The following is a 25,708-nucleotide window of genomic DNA, read 5'->3' on the forward strand; positions in this document are numbered from 1 at the left end:
TTAGAGTTTTTTCACCCCTCACAGGGGTGAAGATTTTGGTTACTAACTGGGAGAGAGCAAGTATATGAACTCTTACAAATCTATCACGCTAGGGCTTAAGTAAATATACCTTCCAGTAAGGAATCATTGGTTTAGTCCTACAAGCCGTGGCTTAAGGCGACATGCCTACCTCAGATAAAACATGGGTGAAATATTTAATCAGTATAATTAATGAGGAAATAGAATATAAAATGGGAAATCAACATAAATTGTTGCACATTTTTTTTAAAAAAATGCAAAAAGTGTTTGTGGAAATCATTGGAAAGCCAAGCTACTTGCTAATCTATGAACCCATGAATCGTAACCAAAAGGTGGCCACTGAAGGCCACTTTTGTACTACAAATGGAGAATGATGAGCAAACTCTTCTGCGGGACACTTGGCTTGGATTTAAGAGGAAGCTAGACTTCTCTGCTTCATGGCAATGGCCAAAAGTCCAGTTTAAACCTTTTCAGAAATTGCTCAAGTTCATACAGGATACTCCCGTAGGCCACCCCTCATTGGGGAATCGTAGAATTTTATTCATTCAGCAAATTCACTCTGTGGCTTATGTTGAGTCTTTCCATTATGCAACTTGGGCAGTTTCCATGTAGCTATACAGTGGTCTTACCTAACCTGTTTGATAGGCCAAATATTTGTCATGATTTAGGTTAACAGAGCACGGGCACCGGGAGGTGTTTAGCAATTTCCTGTTGCCCAGAGTCAAACATTCCTGCAAAACCACAGTTAATAAAGCAAAAACTCGAACAGGAATAGGAGAAATACCAAATGTACCTAAAGCGGCCATTTTGAAAGTTTAGAAAGAGCTTGATGACCCTTTCTGAATTAAGTACTTGTCTTCCCATAATTCAAACCAAGTAGAATTGTTTCCCGGGTACATGGAGTCTTCATAATCAGAAGATTGGAATCCGGATGGTACTTAAATTGGCAAGGATACAACACCACCCGCAATTTTGAGATTTTCTACTGGGCCCTTTGTTCCTTTCGTATGTATTTGATTTCTCTGTGGTGAGGGTTCATCATTAAGAGCTTTTTTGTAACAGCCTATTGTCCCAGAAAGTTGGAGGCTCTGAAAGGATAGTTCATATCTTCTCCCTTAGTCTTACCACTTGTGACATATCTACAATGTTATTTAGAGGCAGGAACCTTTTTTCGTCTCAATCCTGTACCTCTCCTTTTCAAGACTACTGTTGTGTTTATGATATAGTTACAAATGCTTTTCTGGGCCACAAGTTATCAGTTATTGTATAATACTGTGTGATAGGCACTTCAGGATTGAGTAATCAGTGAGTTTGGGTTAAATATGGTACTACTGCTTTTTCCTTCAATTTCTACGGGTTAATGGGTCTGTATTTTCTGTTGCACCAAGCCTATACTTGAGGAGTTCTTTTGCCCACTGTTATTCACAGAAATTGAGAAGACTTCTTTTTTCTTACATTATTGCTAGCCCAATGGTGCTCTCTTACCTGGGCTTTCCTTTTCAATAGTCCATTATGGGAGGATCTTATCCTTTTAGAAAGGTGCTCTTCACCAACTCCTAGTTGTCAGAGAATGCTAAACAATCTGCCCAAGGGTCTGGAGAAATTGTGACTGCACATACTAGTAAGTACAGGATCTGAAGGTAATGGTGTACTCTAGGTATTAGCCCACCTTTAGTAACACAACCCACCTTTCAATTGCATATTTACATAAACCACCTGAGCAACATGTTTGTACCTTGGGTTTCAGTGCGGGACAAAAGAGTATCCCTGTCTCATAGCCTGGACGAAGGTGGGACTGAAGATGACCAGTAAAGTGACTTGTGCTTGAGTGACCTGTGCTTTCTTCCTTGCACAACCCAGTAATAAACCTCAATTTTTAGTGGCTGTTGAACCTTTCCTCATCTCTGGACTTAAAAGTTTACAAAAATGACTGCACGTTTGCAGATGCGCTTTCATAGCCACAATAATGGCTGGAAAAATTGATGGAATGTGGGCTGTATGGGTATCCGTAAAAGAGCCACTATTGCAAGATAATTATGATGTGCTTCTGGCAACCACATCCAGGCTTAATGGCTTTCTGGAAGACTCCTTTCTGGCAGGATGATTAACACACACAAATTCACTGACAAAATGAGGAAAACGACCTTTATTGTGCCTTGGTTGCAGATAATTTCGATAGGTCAGTGCCAAACTTGTTTTTAGTTGAATTTAGTCTGGGAATATTAGCTTAGACGGAAGACATCAATCTAATGGTACTGCATCCTGAAAGGGATGGTTGTCAAGTGTTAATGGAGGTCGACAGGTTGTATGCATTTCAATGCAAAGTGCTTCTGATATCAGAGTACGTACCTTCAAGATAAATACAACTTTTTGGAAATTGAATTCTGTCTATCTTTGAGTGCCGCAAATAGGATTTTTATTTTAATGTTCTAAAATACATTTCCCCTGAAGCAGACCAGCACATTTGTGCCACAGGCAAAAATGCAATATAAATTCTATTAAGGAAGGAAATGCAAGGAACCCTTTCGATGGACTGTCCAGGAACAGATTTTGATTCAGATGTTATGGCGCCGTTTATTGAAGATGGTCCTTGTTTCTCTCAGGCGAGCTTATCAGTCATGTTTATCAGATCAGCAGGTTTGGTACAAATATTTCTGCGTTCGTTGAAGAGATTCTCGCTGATCGGACTTTGTTTGAATAAGAGTCTCTAAGCCAGCAGGTGTCAAATGAAGTGGCTTGGCTCTTGAAGTTTTAGAATGAAATAAACGACCGGCCTAGAAGACCACCTACAGACAAAATTCTGATTTCAACTAGCAAGTTATTACTTTTTTTTTTTTTTACCGTACTTGCATTTAACGCTTTCTGTGTCTAATGCTTGAGCCAAGATTCACAGTTCAGCATTAATCACCGATTATAAGGAATTTGCCAGACACTGTTCAGGTTGCGAGTAGTGCTGAAGTGAAACTTCTTCAGCATTGTTAACAGCTCTTCCCTGAGCTTAATGTTATTTTAAGGAAGCTATGCTTTGTGATAAGTTTTTTTCTTGAAAAGTTGTATTGTTGTCTTTACAATTAAAGAGTTGTAAGGTTTGTAGGCTGGACCATTCAGGCTTTCCATAGCGATAACTTTGTCATTTATACCACATAGTGCATTGTAGTCTAAAATGGAGTCCCATTTCCACATGAATAATTCAGTTTCTTTGCCCAGTTAATTTCCAGTAAATGCTTGAAGAGTTTTCTGAAGGTAATTTAGATGCACCAAGAGCTTTTTTGTTTCACATGGATAATACTTGAGGTCAGTGTTTTGCTGTTTCCCAGCTGTAGCATATGGTTAAGATGTCAAAATTAGGATTATCTAGATTGATTGTATAAACTATTTCTCAGATATGACTGCGGCATTGGCTTTTGTGAAATCGTCTGTGGAGTAGTCTGGAAGTTCGTACACAGCTGTGCAATGCATTAATGCTTAGGTTCTGGTGAAGTAGGCCAAACTGTGTTAAAAATGCATTTTCCATTACTCATCTGCCAACTATGGTGCTGGTTGCACCATAAAGAGTATGATGGTCTATAAAAGATCAGTGCTGCGGAACAATGTTACCTACCTGTAATTCTAGTTCTACAGCTTGATTTCTTTTAAAGGATTGCATACAGCCCCACCCCACCTATCCAAGAAAAGTCGATGAGTGCGATCTCAGAGCACAGTCACCTATGAGGGATTTGATAATTTTGTTAGTCTTCTGTGTGTCTATCACAGTCATCAGGGTCTAATTACAGGCAATACGGCTTACAAAGACTGCAGGATATATTTTTAAAGTGTACCGGATCCATCCACAAGGTGGCAGAACATATACAAGCATGTGAGTCTATGACGGGTTCCAAGCTGCAGCCTGAGTTTTATAGCTAAGTATTTTATTCTTATATGACTGTCTTGGTTTGAATATATGCTGTTTAAGTTGCTAGTGCATGGCTTTTCCTCTGGTCTTTGCGTGCTCTGTAAATCAAGCTTAACTGTGATGCTCAGTGTTTTTGCTATTTTTGGTGGGGGAAAGATCTCGCTCATCTATGGTCGAAACACCAAAGCAAAATGTGACATCGAGTTGGTGTATTGTTCCAGGGTTGTTTTAAAAGTTTACTATTCATAAATTGGATCTTTATGTACGTTCTTCAGTTGTGACATGCTCAGTGTGAAATTGATTTGTGACAAAACCGCTTAAAAATTATTTATGCGTGGCAGTAGTTTAATTTTAATTCTAGTATTGTTAGATGGCACTGGAGCTACAGTGTGTATGGGACTTCCGAATAGAAGTGAGACCATTTAACGGTTGATGCAAGCCTAGTGGCTTTAACAGTTGATGCACTCAGCTGTCACAATGGTCATGTAAACATGATAGTTTCCTGAGAAGACCTGTTTAGATTCTGGGGTGATTGTGATGGCTGGTTTTTATTAATCAAACAGCAGGACGTCTACTATATAGTGATTGGTACTCAAGAATAAGTAATATCTTCACAAGAAGGCAAAAGCAATTGCAGGATACATTACTATAACATCATCTATGATGTTTAAACATGTACCGAGGAAGCAAGATAGTGAAGTAATCACATCTACCATGCATATGTTTTGAAGAAGTGTAAAGTGCTTAGTACATCCTTCATGATTTAATCGAAGCCTTCTAGTTAGTCAGATCGTTTCATCCACCAAATGCAAATCAACTGCCTTCAAGGAAGCTTAGCCACTGCATTATTCATTTAACTGATACTAACATTTTTCATGATACTGTTAATAAAATTAAAAAAAACATTAATATCACCAGATTAATTTAAACCAGGGCACCAGCCATCCATCACACTCAATTCCTTTAGCTGGTACCTGTGAAATGTCAGGGAAGCAATCTGAGAAAATGTCAAATTCAAGCTCAAGATGGGAATCTTGATTACAATATCACTTCAAATTTAGTTTTTCCCAAAGCTCTTCATTGAAGAATGAAAAGGTTTTTTCCTGTTGGAGCAAAGTAATTGAAAATGACCGTCCAGTTAGGAATATTCCAGGAGATAGCAAAGCAAACTCCTGCCCAAACCTGTGAAGCTCTGAAAATTGAGTCAGTCGATATTTTAATCCCTCTCAAGGACTGTGTTTCATGTTGGAATAGCTCTGAAGCAGGTACCATCTGAGAACATCAGCAGCAAGTCTTTCAGGGAGCCTAGACTTCATCGTAGAATAACCAAATTCTTTTCTGGCTTATTGAGTATATATATTCCAGCAGTGTGTTCATACCATTTCCCAGCAACTTACACGTTTATCTCCACCATGCCGATTTCATGCTATCTCCTTCAAGCAACTAAAATCTTAGTGAGTTATGCTCGGATTTGAACTTTTGCTTCTTCGATTATACTGGTGTGACAGCTGGATCGCTTGTGTTTTTAGATCTGTCTTCACATGCCTTCTATAATCCACCTTGCATTCACCTATGCCTGTGAATGTTTCTTTGCCTCTTCAGTCTTATTGAAAAGCCATTATCAATTCTTGTTTTTGATTTTGTATTTATTCATTTCAAGGGGTGCAAATAGAGGACGCCCTCCGAATGAGCGAGCACCGAGGAATCCTGCCCAAACATTGGCTGCATCTGCACCTGTTTACACACCTCCAATACCCCCACTGTTTCCTCCGCCCCCCCATGGACTTACTCTACCTCCAGGTGTACCTCCACCTCAGTTCCCTCCACAGTTCCCACCAGGCCAGCCTCCACCTGCGGGATACAGTGTACCTCCTCCAGGATACGCTCCCGCTCCTGCAACCATAACTGCACCATGGGTACCACCAGCAGCACCGACAACTCTGCCAAATGCCATCCCAGCACCAACTGCAGCACCACCTTTATCAAGAGAGGAATTTTACAGGGAGCAACGCCGACTTAAAGAGGAGTAAGTTGGGATTTTAAGGTTTATGTTTAATGGTTTAGGGTTGTTTGGTTGCATTCAAGTGTGAAGTGAGAATTGGTGCTGCCGAGGTTGGTTAGGTTAATGTTATGACCTTGCTTTACTGGTTGCAGATTAGGTCGTTTTTTTCCTCAGTGAGCCAGAGAAAGGAATTTTCTATCTTGTAGAGTGTTGCATGTTAATCACTAGTGTTTGTGAAGTTTTGGAAACTGCGTACAAGCTCCTCGCAAGCAACATATTTCTTCAGTTTCTGCTCAGGGTCGTATAAATGAGAAAAGACTTCTAGAGAGCTCAGCATAATCCATGAATCCCGAACGTGTTATGGAAGTCCAGTCAGTGAACCACAGACGACTGTAGCCTTTAGAAAACAAAAGGTTTTTCTGTAATCCTGCAATGAGGTTGAAAGGGACTTAAACTAGTTTTTGATGAGCAAGAGAAACACTGTGCTGGAGGGAAAGAAGTTTCACAATTTAGCTATGTGCTGAATTTTTTGTTTTTGATAATCCTCATCTCCCTATACCCGAATGCTTGTTCCTACAATATTGGACTGAATGTTGAAACCAAAAATGGTCAGTCAGCCAGCCAGAAACCCGGCTGCTGCTCAGAATTATGATTAGTAAATAGAATGAGTTTAGTTTTGCAAAAGTTTGTAAAAAGTGCCTTATCTTTTATCCACCTGTCTGTAGCACTAAGACAGCATTGGAGGGTTTATTTATTACTTTTAAACCAATATCCACATTGTTTTAAAGTACCAGGTGCATTACCTACTCAGCGAGATAGAATCCTTTTCTTTGTGGTGCCCGTTTTTAATGGCATCTTAATTTCGACCCAGCGCCCATCATTTTCAATGCAAATCCTTGCCATCCCATGTAACCCTCTGATAGGTAACGTGTTTCAGCGTTTGTTACAATAAACATTTTAATTTTTCTAATGCCTTTGTGTATTTTCCATAATCTAGTCCCATAAATAGTGGCTTCTTGTTTACCGGGGCTAGGACTAGCTGTCAAGAGTGGTTGCAATATGAGTGCTTCATTTTTATGTAAATCTTCGTTTCAATTCCATGTCAGTAGAGCGAAATGCCTTTGACATGGTTGAGGTGTAGGGAAGTACCCTTTTTGACATGTTCAACCCCACTTTTTGTCTGGTAACTGTTGTGATTTCAACTCTAAGTGCACTGGGTTCTTGCTAACCAAGTCCCCAGTGCCAGAGCTCTTTACCAAAACTGTTCAGTTGTTTCCCTAATTGGCAAAACCTTCAGCACCCTCGAAGTCCCTAGTAAATGGTGCCCCTGGTACCTAGGGCCTGAGGTACTAAAAAGGGTCACTAAAGCAGCAGCACGAGTTGGTCCATCCTAAGGTACCCCTCACCAAGCACATACAATGCTGCCATTGAATGCTGTTTGTCTTGGTTCAGAAAAAAGTGAAAACATGAATGTCACACATCCCAGTGTGCCCTGTCTCCTCACACTGCATGTGATACTTGGAAGTCACCCCTACAGCAGGCCTTACAGCCCTGAGGCAGGGTGCTGAAAATTTAATGTGAGTGCATACCTGCATGAGCAGATATGCCCTTGTGCTGGCCAGTTCTATTACTGCCTGTGGACAGGGAAGCCATTTTAAAACATGTGGTGGACACTGGTAAAAACGAGTTCCCCAGCTACATGATGGGTTAACTGAAAATGGGGATGTTTGTTATCAAACATCTCGTATTGATGACACCACACTGATTCCAGTGTTGGATTTACCAATACATGCATCCAGAGAGCACCTTAGAGGTGCCCCCCTGAAAACCTACCAGCCTATGGTGTGCCCCCTGGCTGGTTAATGCCAGCCTGCCACCCAAGACATTGTTCTGACCTCTTAGGGTGAGAGCCTCTACTCTCAGGAGGCCCAGAACAAAATCCTGTCCAGGAAGAGGGTGTAACTCCTCCTCCCACAAGATGACCTGCTAATTAGCATTGCAGGCCAGCAAGTTTCAAAGAGCATCCGCCTTTGAAATGCGAGTCTGCCTCCCCTCACAGGAGACAAAGCCCCCCTCCCCCTTTGTCCAGAACTCCCTTGGCACCTGGGCAAGCAGCAAAATTAGCTGGTCAGGTAGGCGGACCACCGTCAGTCTAGCACCACCCCTAAGGTGGATTACACTGAGGTGGAAACGATTTTTCAGAAGTAGCCATCTTTGTGATGGCATACTTAGGCATTCTGGGACAGGGTAATGCCCACTTCCCACAGGAAGTGGTCATATAGAAGGCTTAGTGACCCCAAGGGTCAGTAGCCCATTCAGTATTTAGGGAAGTTCCTGGCTCCAAAGATGCAGATCCTGATGACCTAAGAAGAGAGGACACCAAAGATCTGCAGAAGACTAGGGAAGAAGCAGCTGACCTAATCAAAAACTGCTCCAAAGTCAACTTGTCCTGCAGCTGTTGACTCCAGAAACTTAGGAAGACTACCTGCCTTTGATAAAGAACAAAGACCTCCCATGGGACAGCTGACCTATTCACTGCATCTTGCAGCAATTTCAAAAGAAAGGGCTCTGAGACCTCCGGAACCGACAAAACCTAACACCTGAAGCCACCACTGCACCCGTCGCTCCAGGCCCAAGTCAAACTGGGCTAAAGGTGCCAACAAGGTCCCTCAGCCCTCCAGAGCCAGAGTCCATAGTGGTTTTACCCCTCATGGAATCTCCGATGTGGCATGCAGCCACTGCCCAAAGCCCCCTCTACTGCGACTGCTTCAGCAAGGAAAAACCAGACACCTATGAACACCTCTGCACCCCTTTCCCCTGGGCTGTCGAGAGGAGGACCAAATGTGTCCCTACGCCCCAGAGCATCTCAAGGCCTTATTACCCCTGTTGGTTCAGACCGAATGGCCTTCCAGCCAGAACCTTCAGCCTCTTTTTGCAGTGACCGATCCCCATAGAATAACATTGGGTTCCCGATGGTGTTTTGCACATTGCGCCCAGCGGCCCTCGTGCCACTGGTGGTGTACTGTTGGTGCTGGCTTGGACCTTGCCCACCAAGCACCTTGACTTCTGAAGCTTGGTCCTGTACTATACCGGTTTGCCTTACTTTTTCGTCCTTCCTTGGGGATAACCTTGCCAAACTGAAAAGAAGTGTCCACTTTTTGAATTGAAAAGAATTTATATTTAAAAAGTTCTTACCTGAACAATTTCTCTCTGATGCCTAAAGGTACTTGCTGTTTTCATAAATTGGTGTGGATCTCTTTTTTGAGTCGTGTGTTGTTTATTGATCATTGCGTGCATTTGCAGATGTCTTGCACTCCTCTCGTTTGAGCCTAAGGCTGGCAGTTCAACCACGCTGCACCTAATAGAGCACCTTGGGATTTCTAGAGCAAGCCCCTGTTCACCTATAAGGGAACCCCTGGACTCTTAACACGGTAAATCAGATTATTGATATATCACATAAATAGCCAGCATCCTACATGAGGGTAAACCGATCTAATTGAAGGGTTAATTAGAGTCAACACAGGTCAGCCCAAGCAAAGGACAATCTAGTTGAAAAACACATGGAGTTTTATCCTAGATTCATGATAAGGTACATTATGCCTTTATAAGCATTTCTTAGAATCTAAGTGCTCTGCAGTTGTATGATGAACAGCATTATAAAATCTCATCCATCTCTCAATGTATATTCAATTACATGAGGTATTTATTGTGCATAGACATACTTTTACCCTTATATTTGTGTCTAAATAAGTTACCTTTTTCACACATGGAAGTGGACTTGGAGGGATCCCAATATTTGTAATTTCTATAATGTCCATGTTTGTGGGAGAAACATCTTTAGTAGCGTTCTGTATTGTTTTAGTATTTTGATAAATATTTTCTTCATGCATGTTGTCCTGTTAGTAACCTTTTGCTAAAAGAGATTGACTTCTTTTGAATGCATCCATACATAAAACACTGCCGAATACCAAAAGAGCATACATTCTTATCAAAATGCAAATGTCCAACGTACCATTTTATGTTGTGTTTGTCATTGCAAATAATGGGTTGTGAACAATATTGCGGTCCACAAGATCAACTCAACCTAAAGATTGAGAATAAAAGCATCTAGAATGAGGTCATGCAAAGCAGTAACATTAGGCTTGTAACGTGGGTGAATTTTCACCTTGTGTGATGAATATATTCCTTACATCACAAATTATCCTTGTGTCAGAAAACGAACACTTTTAAAGCATGTAAAAAATGTTAACCTAGTCATGAACCCCCTATTTGTGTATGCATGTACTTTTGAGACTTGTAAAGGACAAACACAAAGCAGTGGAACCTGAACAAAATGTAATAATTTATAAGTGCACTGAGGTTAGGAGCAGAGGTTAAGGACAGATGAGAAAGGAACTGATGATGAAGGGACATAATTTTAATTGGAAATTAAGTTAGCAATGGGGCTGAGGAAGAAGCATGCAAGACCACTAGATAACCACATGTGCTCAAGCAAGGTGCAGGGGGTGTTAAGTCTTGTTTGGTTTCATTACCACTGTTCTTGTAACGCTGAATAGCATCCAAATTTTTTTTTTTTAAATCTAGATCTGTGTTATTTTTAAGATGGCTTATAACCCAGATGTATTCTTTTGATCAGTTGTTTTTCTTTGAAGACTTGGCCCTTGAATTGATTTTTCCTATATTCATTGATGTCCTTTAACATCCAGTTTAGCTGCCCTTTTTCTGATTGTGTCACAGGAGTATTTCTCCTGCCTGCTTTTGTTTTATTGGCAATGGAATGGCTTTTCACAGAATGCACCAGGATTGGTGGGAATGTGATACCTAGAGACCTGCTAGTTTAGATTTTCATCTACCAGTTGGCTTTACGAAATGTCACCACTGTGTGTAGTTTTGCCCAGCCTATCAGTGTCATTTTATTTACTGCCCTTTTTCAAGCTTTCTTAAGGAGCAGATGACATAAGTTGAGTCACTTACAAATGAAACCCAGTTGAGATAAAGGTACAATTAATGCATTGGGCAACATGTCATTGGACACTGCAGAATGATAAGTAATCCTCAACCTATCAGCTTAGACCGATGTTAATAGTGGGTTGCTTTGGCAGATTTCCTTCTCCTCCAGCTCTCACCTGTTAATTCTTTCCTCTGCCTTCTCTGTAGGAAACATTCTTCCTGTGATATCATTCAAATGGCTGTCATTAGCTTAGTGCTCTCTTTCAGGGGATCCTCATCAATAGTCATACGTTTTGAATATTTCCGCCAGTGTGCGGTGCCCCTGGAACTAATAAAAAAAAATATATGAATTAAAAAAAAAATATATATATATATATTCCACTTCACTGTAATGAGGAACCACGAAAGACTGCATGTACCATCATGCATTGTGCCTGGAGCCTTTAGTGCATTCAACACACCTGCCTGTGGGAGGAGGAGTCGAGAAACCATTTTAAAGGGAGTGGTCTTTGAGTTCCAGGATTACGAACCAGCCTGTGAGACCGGCACTGATGACGGCCATTTCCGGCTAGAAACGCGTCGGCCCAAGCGTTTCACGGACTGCAAGGACAGCGCTGAATTTGTGCTCATTAAATCCTTTGTTTTGCCCGGAGCAAGTGTCCCGCTAATTTTTATGAAGATTAGCATTGGGTGTGTATATATAGCCGGTTTTTGCTAATACCGGCAATGGGACACGCCCTCTCGTTCTGGAGCCCCGCGAACATTAGCAAACGTTGGTTGGAGTATGTTGAGTACATCGCGGTGCCCCCCCCCTCTCCCCCCCCCGAGCAGAGACATTACCATTGGGTGATTATTTTCACAAGGGGAGAGAGGAGGCAGCATTGAGCTGCCTGATAAGGGTTTAACAAAGGTGTGAGCGGGACTATCATATCCAGGAATTCTGTGGTGGTATGCAGTCCAACGCCATGTATTTGGGAGCATCATTGATGTTTAGAGTTCCACTTCACTGTAATGACGAACCACGAAAGACTGCATGTACCATCATGCATTGTGCCTGGAGCCTTTAGCGCATTCAACACACCTGCCTGTGGGAGGAGTCGAGAAACCATTTTAAAGGGAGTGGTCTTTGAGTTCCAGGATTATGAACCAGCCTGTGAGACCGGCACTGATGACGGCCATTTCCGGCTAGAAACTCTTCTGCCCAAGCGTTTCACGGACTGCAAGGACAGCGCTGAATTTGTGCTCATTAAATCCTTTGTTTTGCCCGGAGCAAGTGTCCCGCTAATTTTTATGAAGCTTAGCATTGGGTGTATATATATATATATATATATATATATATATCATTTTTTCCCATACCAATGCAGCCCCCCATAGGAGGCTAAACAATGGAATAATAACACGTAAGCATTTTTGCAATAATCACATGAACTCTTTTTAATGAGCAAACTCGTGAAAAACTGCACAGAAAAGCAAGCATTGTTAGCCTACTGGTTGCATTGTAAACCAATAGCATAGAAAGTGAAAGCCATTGTACAGAAAAAAACTCTCACCGTGCCTTAAAGGCAGCCATGACCCCCAGCTTCCCATCATGCCTCAGGGGTGACAATTAGGTCAGTACTTTACGTAGACCCAAAGGCCAGGGAACAAAGATATTGTTTAACAATGAAGCAATCTCATTTGCCTGGGAAGGCGTGTGGGTTGCCTATGACTTTGATGAGGGTACCCCTGGAAGAGAACTGGCATTACAGGTAAGTAACTTATCCTTCTCTTCAACGGGATCCTCATCAATAGTCCTAGGCACTGAATAGAATAGCAAGACCATCGTCCGCCTGCGGACAAATGAGAATGAACGACCCAACTTACAACAACCGCAGTAATCAGCTGTAGAACAGATTCCTCAAGGCCTGGCCTACTTGGGCGTCTGCTCTGGTGTCTAAATCCAGACAATAGTGCCTTGTAAATGTATGGACGGACCTCCAAGTTGCCGCCTTACAGATCACCGAGATCGGCACATTATTAAGGAAAGCAGTCGTAGCCACCTTCCCCCTTGTGGAATGGGCCTTGGGAGTAGGCCCTAGGGGCCTTTGTGCTAATTGTTAAGCTAACTTGATGCATGAAACTATTCACCTGGAGATGGACCGCTGGAAAACCTGCTCTGATAGACCCATAGTTAACGAATAGTTGATCAGACTTTCTAATCGACTTGAACCTATTGAGATAGAACTTTAAAACTCTTTTTAGGTCAAGTGAATGCAAAGCCCTCTCAGCTGGAGTGGAGGGATTGGGAAAAAAGGTTGGAAGTGAAATTGTCTGATTCACATGGAAATCTGACACCACCTTCGGAAGGAAGGAGGGACGAGTCCTCAAAACCACCCTATTGAAATGGAAAACAGTGTACGGTTCCTTTGAACAGAGCACTTTTATCGCTACCAGGAAAGCTACCTTCCACGTAAGGTGTTGCAAAGTTGCTTTGTGGATAGGTTCGAAAGGTGGACCCATCAACTTTGATAGCACCAAGTTCAGGTCCCAGGGCGGTGAAGGAGGCCGGGCTGGACCGGAGTGTAGACCTTTTTTTAGACCTTGTAAGAAGTCCTTCTCAACCTGCAACTGGAAGAAGGAAGGCTGAGAAGGTGAACGCCTATATGCAGGGGGAAGCTTCAGAGGCATGCCACCTCTGTGAGCTTCCCCAGGCCACTGCAACCCCCCACTCTGGCGGGAAACTTGGCCAGAAACCCCAAATAAGGACAGGGGATGTGCCAGCCTGCCAACCCCACCCCTCAGGTGGGGGAGGCGAGGTGAAGCACATCTCCGGGCTCTCGCCGTCTTGAAGATGGGAAACCCTGCCCTATCAGGACTAGGCTACTGCCCCCCTCCCACAGGAGAGAGGCAGGATAGGGGGTGTACCCCCACCCCATGACAGGGACCCATTGGTCCCTGCCCTTCACCTACCTGTAACGCCCCCAAGTCTAGTATTTAGGGGCTCCCTGAACCTTCCTTCCGCAGGTTCCAGATTTCAAAATCCGAAGTAGAGCTAGAAGAAAGGAGACCTGCCCTGCAGCTGCTAAGAAGAGGAAGACAGCAACTGCTTTGGCCCCAGCCCTACCGGCCTGTCGACCCTCGAACCTGCTCCAACCCGGCATCTCTTGTGGCCAGAAACCTCACAAACCCCGGAGTACCAGGCTATCTTTTGGCTCTAAGCCCCTGGGACTCCCATGAGTAGAGGCTCTACTCAAAACCTACTTCTAATCCCTGGCAGCAGCCCGGAACCGCGAGCCCAGCACACTCTGCACCAGAAAAGCCGGCCAGTGCCGGAGTGAACAAAGACCACGAGGACGACCCCATGGTGACTGTGACCCAGAGTCCGGCACCCAAAGACCTCCCTCGACACTCCTGAAGAAGCCTGCAGCCTCAGAACAAGGTGCCCCCCACTACCGCGATCAACAGAGGGTAAGATTACCCGTCACCAAAAGGCACCCCTGCAAGCGGTACCCCGCGGCCCCCTGTGCCCAATCCCGGGGTACCTACCTATCCTCCAACTACCCAACTTACCTCTCGAAGTGGTGGTGGCACCTGAAGAATCCTCGTCCCCGAGCTTGCAGTCTTTTTCTAAACCGGAGATTTCCCATTGAAGTCAATTGATCGCCTGAAGGCTCAAAAGCACCCTGCACCCCGCCGCCCGAGTGGCCCTGGCAGTGCAACCTCTACACCTACCTACTTCCCCACTTGCCCTGAGTAAGTGACTAGGAGCCCAGCTCCCACAGCCGCATGGCTTGCTAGTCAGCAGCCACCAACCAAGGCCCCCCTATCCCTCATAGGATAACATTGGGCCTAACTCTCTGCACCCGGCCGCCCTAGAGTTGCTGAGGGTGAACCAACTGTACCTACCTGACCCTGGAGGATCCCTGAGTCTATGCCCAGAACCTCAACTCTGCCAGTCGAGGCTTTTTCCTGAAATTTCAGTGTGGACTTTTCAAATCTTAAAATAATTACCAAAAATCAACCGAGTAACGAAAATGAAAATACTCACCTGCTCTTAGGTGAGCTCCCAGTGCTGGATCTTGGTGCCCAGCACTGACTGAAAAATACTTACAACTGTACTTACCAGTAACCCAATTTTCTCTCATTGGAAATCATGGACTGTTTTTCTGTGTCAATTTCTGCAATCTTTAAATATTCTTTAAAAATCTTATATCTGAAAACGTAATTACTTACCTGTTTTGGATAAAGGTCCCAGTACTGAGTCTAGGTACCCAGTACTGGATTACAAAAGTAACGAGAACATACTGTACCTGCAACTTGAATTTTCTTCCATAGGGAATGATTGACTGTTTTCTAAGTGTCAACTTTTAAAAATAGCTAAATATTGTTTAAAAATCATCACAGTAATTAAGTCGACTCATCACTTGATTCTAATTACTGACCCAGTACTGAATCTAGGACCCAGTCCTGGAATTCCAAAAGTAATCCTAAAAGTAATCTGTTGCAAATAACTTGAAATTTCCATTGAGCTCAATGCATTGTTGTGTTTAAAATAGTGTTGCCTATTGCAACCACGTGTAACTGTTTACAAAAGTCAATTGCATATTGCAAAAGTATTTATATAAAGCATCTCCTTCTGAGAAAGTATATTTTAATGCCAAGTGTTGGTTCTAAAATAAAACAAGCATATATTTTTTTTATATATAAACCATTGGCCTAGAGTTCAGTTCTTGAGTGTGTGAGACCATTTGCTGACTGAGTGTGTACAACAAATGCTTTACACTGTCCTCTGATACTGCCTTACTGCTCGACCAAGCTACCACTTTAGAGAGTAAGGTTATATCTAACTTTAGCCTCTGCCAATACTCTGGGGACTGTGGACTCTGTGCACACTCTACCTATTTGGGAACAGTATATACAGAGCCACTTTCCTACAATGTGATTATTGCAAAAATGCCAGCGATGCCCGACCTCCGGGATGTGGGATAAGCTACTGGATTTATGTGACGGGGTGCGGGAGTACAGCCGGCCTCAGGGTTGTAGGCGCATTATGTTGTAAGTTGACATGTGCTATTTGGCAATAAAGACAGTTAAAAAAAAAAAAAGATTATTGCAAAAATGCTTGTGTTATTATTCCATTGTTAAGCCTCCTATGGGGGGCTGCATTGGTATGGGGGAAAATAAAATATACATATATATATATAGAGAGAGAGCTGTGTGTGTATGTATGTATATATATGTGTGTATATGTATATATATATATAATGTTTTTTTCATAAATATTTTTTATGAATTCCGGGGTGGGAATATTCAGTGCTTATGATTTTGATGGATACACCTGGTAGAGAACTAGAATTACAGGTAAGTAACTTATCCTTTTCTGTTTTACCCCTTAGAAAACCAGAGTAACATTGATTCTTAGTATGCTCTTTCATGCTTGAAAGCCCATACTTTCTTTATAATTTCAGGGCTCTCACAATTCTAGAAATGTTACTAGACCTGCAGGTCCAGTAACTTGAATAATCTACTCGACCTACATGTAAAGTACTTGACCCATAAACTGGTCTCATTGCGTCGTCCTAGGCAAATATTTTATTTTGCAGAACCACTTTTTTCTTCATTATCCGTGTGAGCACCTTCCAGTATGTGAGTTCAGCATTTTTGATGTATAAAAAAACCTATTTGGTTTGATTTAATTGACTAAACATTTGCTCCTTGCATATTAAGAATCTATTCCACATACTGGGTACACATGACCCCTGACATGCCTCTTAATTCGCTAATAGCATTGCCATCAGATCAAGGCCAAGAATGTTTCTCAGTTCATCTTTAAAAACTCACTTTTAATAAATATATTACCAAAGCATGAGGTGGTAGTGCACTGTCTTTTACAGACAGCCCATTTTCCATTGAAAAGTCCCAAAACGTCGCCACTAACATTAAGTTTTACTTACAAAACTATATTGTGTATAAAGAATCTGGAGAAATTGAGTTTCAACACACATTCATCATTTGCACATTACCAAGTAAAGTGTTCCGATTTGTTTTCATCCTATTAAAATATATTTTTCATCACGCCGAATTACAAAACAAGGGCTTTCATAACTACTGAAATTTATTTTGAAATGTTTGTACTGTTCACTTTTTATCTATTTTATTGTGTTAGAATAAAACATGGCATCCTACGCCCTTTCTTTTCACACTTTTTGTACAGCAGGTTGGTCAGACAGTTCACTTTACAAAAATACTCTAACTTTGCAGTCAGAACAATAATTGTAAATGTACACTGACTTTTGTCCTTCGTCTCTGAACACAGAATAAATGTGACAAGTTAAAAACAAGATTTAAAGGTATGTTTAATGCTCCTTTCCTTTGTCAGAACACCTGTTTGTCTGCTCTCCACAAGGGGTGAGTGGACCCTAAATATAGCACGCCCTGATAAAAATCTGACTCGCCATAGCAAGTATGTTTGTCGATGCCTGAATTTATTCCAACTATGTTGTGTTATCTTTTTTCATAGAGCACTGTGCTGCCTGAATGGCCTTGTGGCTCTAAAAGGATAGTGAGGAAAAAACAACCAGCAACAATATAGAATCCTTCAATCACAACATAGATTTTGGTTGATTCTGGAAAACATGATCTGTGGTGGAAGAGTGATCCATATTCTGGTGGCTAGGAATCCATAATGAATGCAGTCCAGCAAGTGCTCATACGATGTTGGATTTTGATGGATACTTCTAACTGCGGATTCCTTTCCTTGTGAATAATTCTTCAAGCGTCAGACCGGATTCAGTAACTTTAAAAGCAGTACTCTTCTGTGCCGGCAGGTGGTGTAATTCGCTCCACCGTGTAGTTTTCATTCAGGAATTGACAAGCAGAGTAACATTTAAGCTCCACCCATGCGCAATGTCTGTTCCTATCTTTCCTCTCCTTCAGTCGTGGATTTGGAGGTTCTACTTGGTGTTTTGACGGTTCTTTTTCCAAATTACAGTCTTGTGTTCAAGACTGTTGTCACCCCTTATGACAACAGGGTTTAAACTATGTAGGGACTTTTGGAAATTGATGTCTGTGACAGACCTTCACAAAGTATGCTTATGGTGCCTGGGGTTGGAGCATGACTCCAGGGCTTGCGACTACTGTACCCAGATGAACCCGAAGGCCGTACGAGACTGAGAGGACAAACTTTACATCCCCAAACATGAGAATATTCTGTGTTGTGACTAGTCAAAAGAAAGATCCCGTTACCACAAAAGATTATCGTCCTTGTTGAAGTGTTCAGTTAAGTCCGAGAAAATGCAAAAGACTTTGAAGTAGAAATCTACCCTTCCTACCACCTTTTGGCTCCATAAATGATGCAAAGATGTCGGTGTACCTCTCTCGCTCCCAAACGTCATTGAAGCAGTTTCTGACTTTGGTCCCGATGCACCCTGGATTTCCTGCTCCATCGCAGCAAGTAAAGGTCTTCCGAAATGCCATGCTGCACAGATTCACCCCTTTACTGACTACTTATTGCACACATTCAGGCCCCAAGGAGATGCAGGGGCCTCCAGTTGGACTTCCTCCTGTGGGTTCACCCTCGGCACCATCAGTACCTCTCACACCTGCATCAAACTCACCACTGGCTCCAGTGCAGGCTTTAGCTTTGGCTCCATCCCTTGCACTGGTTCTTTTTGTACTCCGACGCAGTCAACAGCAGTGGAGGGTGCACAACCCATCGTGCTTTCCAACTCCGAACCAAATCCACCTTCACAGGGATCGCACACAATTCCAGCCAGTGCACAACCTCTTGGAAATCTTCAGATTTACCCCCTTTCCTTTATCACCAGGGAGGACCCACACCATCTTTTTACCCCTGATGTGGAAGGGGCAACATTTATGTTTCCAATATGACAATAAAAACTTGTAGGAGGAACTTCTAAATGCCATTTGACTGAATATTTCTTCAGATTTTGGCCTTGTGTCCCCTCAACCCCACAGCCGGGCCATGGAGGAAAGCATCTCTTTCGCTGTGGTGATGCGAAGTGCAGTAGAAGTTTTAAATATGCAGCTATACTACGAAGTGAAAACCAGTGTGTTGACTGAAGTACTTCAATCTGGTCAAGCTCCCCTAGAGCCACAGTTAACCCTTTTATTAGGCCCGTACATATACTCTTTTGGGCACTTGGTCTAAGCCACGTTTAGGACCTCCTGTTGTTAGTTAGGTCGCTCGTCACCTGCACCAGATGACCCTACTTTTCTTACATAACATCTGACACCAGAGAGCTTAGTGAAACGGGCTTCCAACAGCAAATTCAATCGCAATGTCTTTCCTACCACTCGCCTGATCGTGATTCAAGGAGAATAGGGACATTTTGGAAAGCAATTTTTCTACGCCATGTGTTTAGCTATGCAATCTGAGAGAGCAGCTGCCTTCTAGGTCGTTCATGACCTTTGGGATAACGTGGTGCAAGTTTTATCCAGCAGTTCCAGGCAACCTTCGGGCGGTCCTAACCCAGGCCATTTCAGACGACCACCCTACGGCCAGTGTATCTTGTGACTCAAAAGACTTTTTGGAGGAGATGGTGGGGGGGGGGGGGGTTCCTTGCGAACGTCCGAGCCCAACTTGTAGGAGTATGCCGAGTATCTGAATCTACAGCACCACACACTAAAAACAGATGCTTAACGGCGAAGTCACATTTTCTTTTTATAGCAAACTAAGTAGGAGCATAGAGTGGACGATTAGCTCTTTTTTTTTTTTTTTTTAAGGTTTTCTGGAGCAAAGCAGGGCAAGGCAGTGCTAAGGCAGACCCATCTTCCAATTGATTGTTCTCTGCTTAAAGATCTACGAACTGGCAAAAGAGCAGCCTCAAGAAGACTTACGGGTTCATTCCAAGAGAGCTAAGGCTGCTAGCACTGTACTGCATGCAGAGTACTGGTCCTGGACATTTGTCAGGTGGCGACATGAGCATCATTGCATGCTTTCACTAAGCACCACTGGCTCAACCATCACATCAGACGAGGGGCATTTTGCTCACTCAGCAGGACTTTCTGGTTTGAGTCCATCCACAGCCCTCCTTCCATTCGGTATTGATTTGGTGTCCATTCTGAAGGTGAGGAATCTGCGGCTAGAAGTTTGTATCAGAAAAGCAAGTTATGTACCTTTGGTAACACACTAGTTGCAGCTACCACCTGAGAGTTACTGCTATGGTATCTATTCACAAAGTGAGTAATCTGCTATCAGAAGTATCCATTCAGCAGACAACGTTACTTACCTCAGGAATGATCATCGGGTGGATTGTCTTATCTAGCCGTAGATTCCTCACTGACCATTCCACCTCCTCATTCTGTGAACTGTGCCTTTTCCATCTAATAAGGCCCCAATTCTAGAGATTTGCACACTGGTCATGCCAATCTGCCAGTGGGCTCTGCATCCGAAAGTGCGGACAGCCTAGAATGCAACTGACCCCAGGGCACATGGGTGGAACTACAATGCTGCTTTGCTCATGACTTCTAGAGCTGAACAACGTCAGCACTGTGCGGTACTTCACCACCTGCTGGCAAACAGGAGTACTGCTTTTAAAGTTTCTGGATCCAGTCCGATGCCTGAGGAATATTCACAAGGTAAGGAATCTGTGGTTAGTGTATCTATTGGGAATATTGTTACCGAAGGTAAGTAACTTGTTCTGCATAGTTATTGCAGGGTTTCAGATTATAGAGAGGGGTTGGTGTGTAAGGGTATAGTACATAGGCTGTCTTGGATATTTTCGGGCCATAAAAAAGTTTTGTAGACTTGTATAAGCAGCACACTGCGCTACTGTAGTTTTGTGACCCGTGTAATGGCTTAGTTTAGTACCCATTGAAGGGTTACCAGAAGTTGGTGAAGGAGGCTAAATTAAGAGTGGTTACGTTCACCGTTTTTGGATAGGACGCATGCAGCAACTACAGGGTCATTCTTGTCCCGGTGGAAAAAAGGGATTGATTTTTCTCAGAAGGCTAGCTGCAGTTTTATAAACAACTCATGATTAATTAAAACGCCTGTAGTCTTTTACTTTTGGGCAGAGTAGTGACACCTCCTACATCCTCCACTTGTGCCTTCTCTCTTCCCAGTGCAGGATGGTCTCTTAATTTCCCAAATTCAGATAGTGACCCAGTTGCATCAACCGGTTTACTCCTTATACGTTTCAGATGGTTGTAGCGCATCCGCAGATGGATGACAGCTAAGAAGTTACTTTGGTTTGAGGCTGAAAAGAGGGTCTGCCTGACCAGCATAATGATGAGCAGTGTCTTCAGCTCAGCACCAATATGTGTGGCGCAATTGCTCAACGGAGTTGGGCACAAGGATTCAAGAGTTAAAAAAATAAAGTGTCCTGTAGCCCTTGTCAAAATCAAAAGGTATGTCACCCATCACCACTATGCGTAATCATAGAGGTCTGTGTCCATTTAACTGCAGGAGCTCATTTGTGATATCAGCCCGAGCATCTGGCGGATAAATATGGGTCTTGTCTGGGGATTCTGTGACCGAGGCAATCTAAAACATGCCAGGTGTCATCCCGGTCAGGTAATACAACACAGGAGGTGTTTGTAAAAAATGACAGCTGCGCTCCATACCGTACTATTTTCCGGAAGATAGTGATAAATCCTCCCACTATAGTGTTCACCAAGTCAGTGTATGAGGTATCCTGCATCCCTGTCTTAGTTAGGTCAACTGTTTGAAGATGACCAGATCAAAGACCTCCCAGCAGTGTTTCACTAAAGAGCAGTAGTTAATTAGGGCTCAGGGTAGAGATACAACTTTCATTGCCTCAGGGACACAGCCTAGAGCATAGTACTCCATTGATTTGCCTCCCTAGGATAATGGCAGAAAATGAATGTAAAGTGGAAGAGAGGGCATCTCATACCTGGTCCGTCCCAGTGGCTCAGTAGTGATAGGCTCAGCATATAGGTGGAAGAAGTAGGCGTAAGATACAAACCTGATGCATTAAGTATTAAAGTCCCTTTACCCCACTGGTGACGGAGAGAAGACACAGTCCCTTGGCGGCTGCATGGACAGATTCAGGGGCTTGTCTTTGGCACACCTCTGGCAAGCGGCTGATTAGCACATCCCTGAAAAGACGACCACCAATGTAATCAAGTAAACAGTGGCAGCAACGCTGTGAAGATATCACCCGTTGCACAATCAGCCCATGTAAGAAAGAATGCTTGTTTTTGGCCATTCACCTCTGCCAGCATTTAATTTAAATATCTCCCATGACCTGATGTTCAGACTTGCGGCCCTTTCAGTTCAAAACAGTTAACATTGTTTAAATTCTCTATATGCTATGTATGTATGTAACCTTGCTGGATGTCTCTCTTTAAAGCATATACATAACTGTTTTAGATTCTGAGCAACTCTTCAGTCCTTTGAAACAGTAGGGGAAGCATTTTTGATTCGTTGCCCATGGATGCATTTTTATGCTTTTTCACCCTGGTACCATTGATTGTCTGAACCTAAATCTGAGTGGAACAGGAACAATGCAAAATGGTCATTATAACCCATTGTCAGAAAATGTTACTATTGGAAGTAATATCTGTATAAAGCCTGCACAAGCCCCGAGTTCTCAGACAGCTGATCTTCTGTAGGTTCTGGTGCTACTTGAATGCTGCCACACTTTAAACTAGGAATCCTCATTGTAAAGTGTAGAAAACATGATGCCTTTAAACACAACCTTGCAAAAAAAGGCCTTTTTCTGCATTCAGTTAAGCTTTTTCCCACAGATTCTGCTCCTACTTTAATTACACTATCCTCGATCAAAATGGTTTCGGCACATGTGCTATATGTGGTAGTCCTTTGGTCTCATGCTCTGGCCAGCATTACAGCTTTACATATGCTAGATTCAGCTCTCGTCACTGCAGGAGTTGATTCTGAGGATGTCTTCATTGCAGTCCTGCACTGAAAAGACTGAAATTTCTACTTTGTTGATTCTAAAACGAGTGAACCTCTGGTCATGCCATTGGGCCCGGGTGCTCAGGCTACATTCCAGTCAGTTGTTTTCCTCCAACTGACCAGCCAAAATGCATATCAGTCTTGGATTGAAATCCCTCGTCTGTGCTCTTGGATTGAAATCCCTTGTCTGTGCATTCCCTTTTCACTTTGTGTATCTTCTGTGAACAAAACTGTGATGGAAGCACTGTTTGAATTGAAGTTGGCCACTCATGAGCGCTTGGCTGCAGTTCTCATTGTTTTTCGCCCACTGTGCTACACTAGGCAGACACTAGCCTCACATTCCACCCAGCACTTTTTATATTTGTAAGCAATAGGTATACCTAAATGTAGGTCCCATAGTCGCTGACCATTGAACTCAAACTTCACATTATTTGCCTAGCTCAAAAGGCCAAAACCAGTTTTTGGTTGTTTGTGTTCTCTTCTTGGGGGGCACCTTGCTAAGCAATTCAAGTGTACTGTTCCTATAGGAGTAGGAGAAAGACTAATTTGCAGTTGGCTGTTCTGTGTGGAGGGACATAATGGGCAAAAAACAATGAAATGCTGGCCCACTTAATTACTAGTGGCTATGATTAATTCAAGCATTTCACCCATCATTTTTGTTTTTCAAAGTGTTTAGAAGAAAAGCATGAGTTGGACAGGCTAAAAAAATATCTTGGATACTGCGCAGACTCCCAGCATTGAGAAAGCGCCCATCATTTGTTTGTTTTTCAAAGGGTTTAGAAGCAAAGCATGAGTTGGACAAACCCCAAAATACCTCAGATACTGCTCAGACGACTCCCAGCATTGTGAAAGCTCAAGGTTGAGATACTGCTGAAGACTCTTTCCAGCCAGGTTTTCCTCTGCTGATGTGGCCTCCTTCTCTCACTCACACCAGCAGTCTCCTGACACTTCTGAAAGTTTCCTCCCTTGTTAACACATGATATTGAAAGACCCCCCTTCACCTGCATTACCAGATGCAGTGCTCTCCTTTCCCTCATCCTTCAACCCATGCCCATGCCAGTGCAAAGAATTCAGGTCTTACAAGTACTTTTAGACATAATGCAAGGCAGCGATTCCTTTTGAGAGAGACTATCACTGTTTCAGAAGATATGCCATCTACTTTTTCTCAAACAGCGCCATGACGAATAGCTCCTATGTACTTTGTGACAGTATAAGGAGCTTTTCAAAGTATCATACTATGACGACATATTGATTCTGCGGCTGTGTAGCCCACTTATTTTATTTTTTTACCATTGAACATATTGGAGATGTCATACAAGTTGGCATTTCGTGAACCATGCTCAGCTAAAAAAGGGAGCCCAGATTTAGTTTGTAACGTTCCTGCATATTTTTTTACCAGTGTGGGACAAAACAAATTGATTCCTTTTTCATGTCAGAAAATTTGAAAATGCACAGATATTTTTTGTTTATCCACAACCCATTTGCAAGAGGAATGCATTTTGATCTGCTCGACCAGCTCTTATGTTTAACCCTCATTTCTCATCTACCCATTTTCACACTTGGACAATTCAGCATTAGTACAATCCAAATTTCACTCAACCTCCAGGAGTGGATCCAGGCCTACTCCAATTAGAAGTGAACACCAGAGATATTGTGCAGACGGTGTTTTTTTTTTTATCCAGGATTTCAAACATAAACATTTATCACAGCCTACCAGCCCTGACTGTGAACTCCTGGCTCTTGAATACCTATTGAAATAGTGTTGGAAGCTGGTCCTGTATATACTATACCAAAATGAGGTATAGTGTGCCCAAAGTCCAGTGGAACCCCAAAGGTAGGCGGAGGTAAATGTAGATAGCACCTTAATCTCTATTTGTGTTAGTGTGGGTGAGCAGTAAGGCTTTATCAGAGGGTAGTGTTAATCATTTGTTGTACACACTCAATCAGCAAATGATTTCACACACTCAGACTGAACTCAGACCAATTTTGTTTGTATAAAAAATATTAAGTGATTTTATTTCTAGAACCAAGCCTGGCACAGGTAAGTGAAATAAATGCTGTGCATAATCTATGCAGTGTTTACAATTGAATGCAGGTTCAAATGCAGTTTGAATGAAATACAGGTAAGTCGAAATTACAGTTCGGATTACTTTTTAGTCACTTTTCAGATTACTTTTTAGTCACTTTTCAGATTACTTTTTCTACTCAGTGTGATATGCCTCGATATCACACTGGGACATTTTTTAGAGAAAAGGTAAGTAAAATTAGTTTTACACAGTTGTAGTTTTTCAGGTTTCATACAAATCAACTCCACACTTCGAACATTTTTCAAGGAAAACAGTCTTTGTATTCTTACGGCGAGAAATGAAGTTATCGGTTACCAGGTAAGTACTGGGTCTGTGGGGCTGAGTTTCTGGTGTTAGAACAAGGGTTCCCCCAGGGTTAAGGATGCACTCTTAAAACACCCTCAGCGGCACTAGGGCAGCCAGGTGCAGAGTGCTGAGGCCCAATGTTATCCAACACCCTCAGCGGCACTAGGGCAGCCAGGTGCAGAGTGCTGAGGCCCAATGTTATCCAATGGGGGATAGTGGGCCTCCAGTTGGTGGCTGCTCACGAGCAGGTCACAAGGTTGTTGTAGCAAAGCTCCTGGTGTTAGTCTCAGAGCATAGGGGGATCCGGTTTAGCACACAAAGTGACCTGCAGGGGCGGCTGGGTGCAGGGTGCCCTGTTGTTTTCAATGGGGATTTTCGGGTTTTGGTTTTTAGCTGCAGGCTCGGTCCAGGAAGACTTCCGGGAGGAACCAACCGCTAGGCAGGTAAGTTGGAGGTCTCGGGGACGTAGGTGCACCTCAGGCTCTTTTCTCCAAGGCGGCTGGATGCAGGGGTGTCTTTTGAGGTCGGATTTCACCGTACCGGACCACTCACGGTTGGGGGGGCCTCCATGCAGAGGCTGCAGGCGATGTCGA

The 25,708-nt window shown here is 43.0% G+C and overlaps 1 protein-coding gene across 2 annotated transcripts in view; it reads left to right on the top strand.

The window, feature by feature from the left end:
* RBBP6 (RB binding protein 6, ubiquitin ligase) overlaps positions 1–25,708 on the top strand; it is a 394,678-nt gene that overhangs the window by 327,401 nt on the left and 41,569 nt on the right. For both annotated transcript variants that reach the window (XM_085629467.1, XM_085629468.1), the window contains exon 14: positions 5,571–5,936. In XM_085629467.1, coding sequence (XP_085485593.1) covers positions 5,571–5,936 — 366 coding nt within the window. The remainder of the gene's footprint in view (positions 1–5,570; positions 5,937–25,708) is intronic.

This window comes from Triturus cristatus, chromosome 10 (assembly GCF_964204655.1).
Source record: "Triturus cristatus chromosome 10, aTriCri1.1, whole genome shotgun sequence".
In the NCBI taxonomy this organism is placed as follows: Eukaryota; Metazoa; Chordata; class Amphibia; order Caudata; family Salamandridae; genus Triturus; species Triturus cristatus.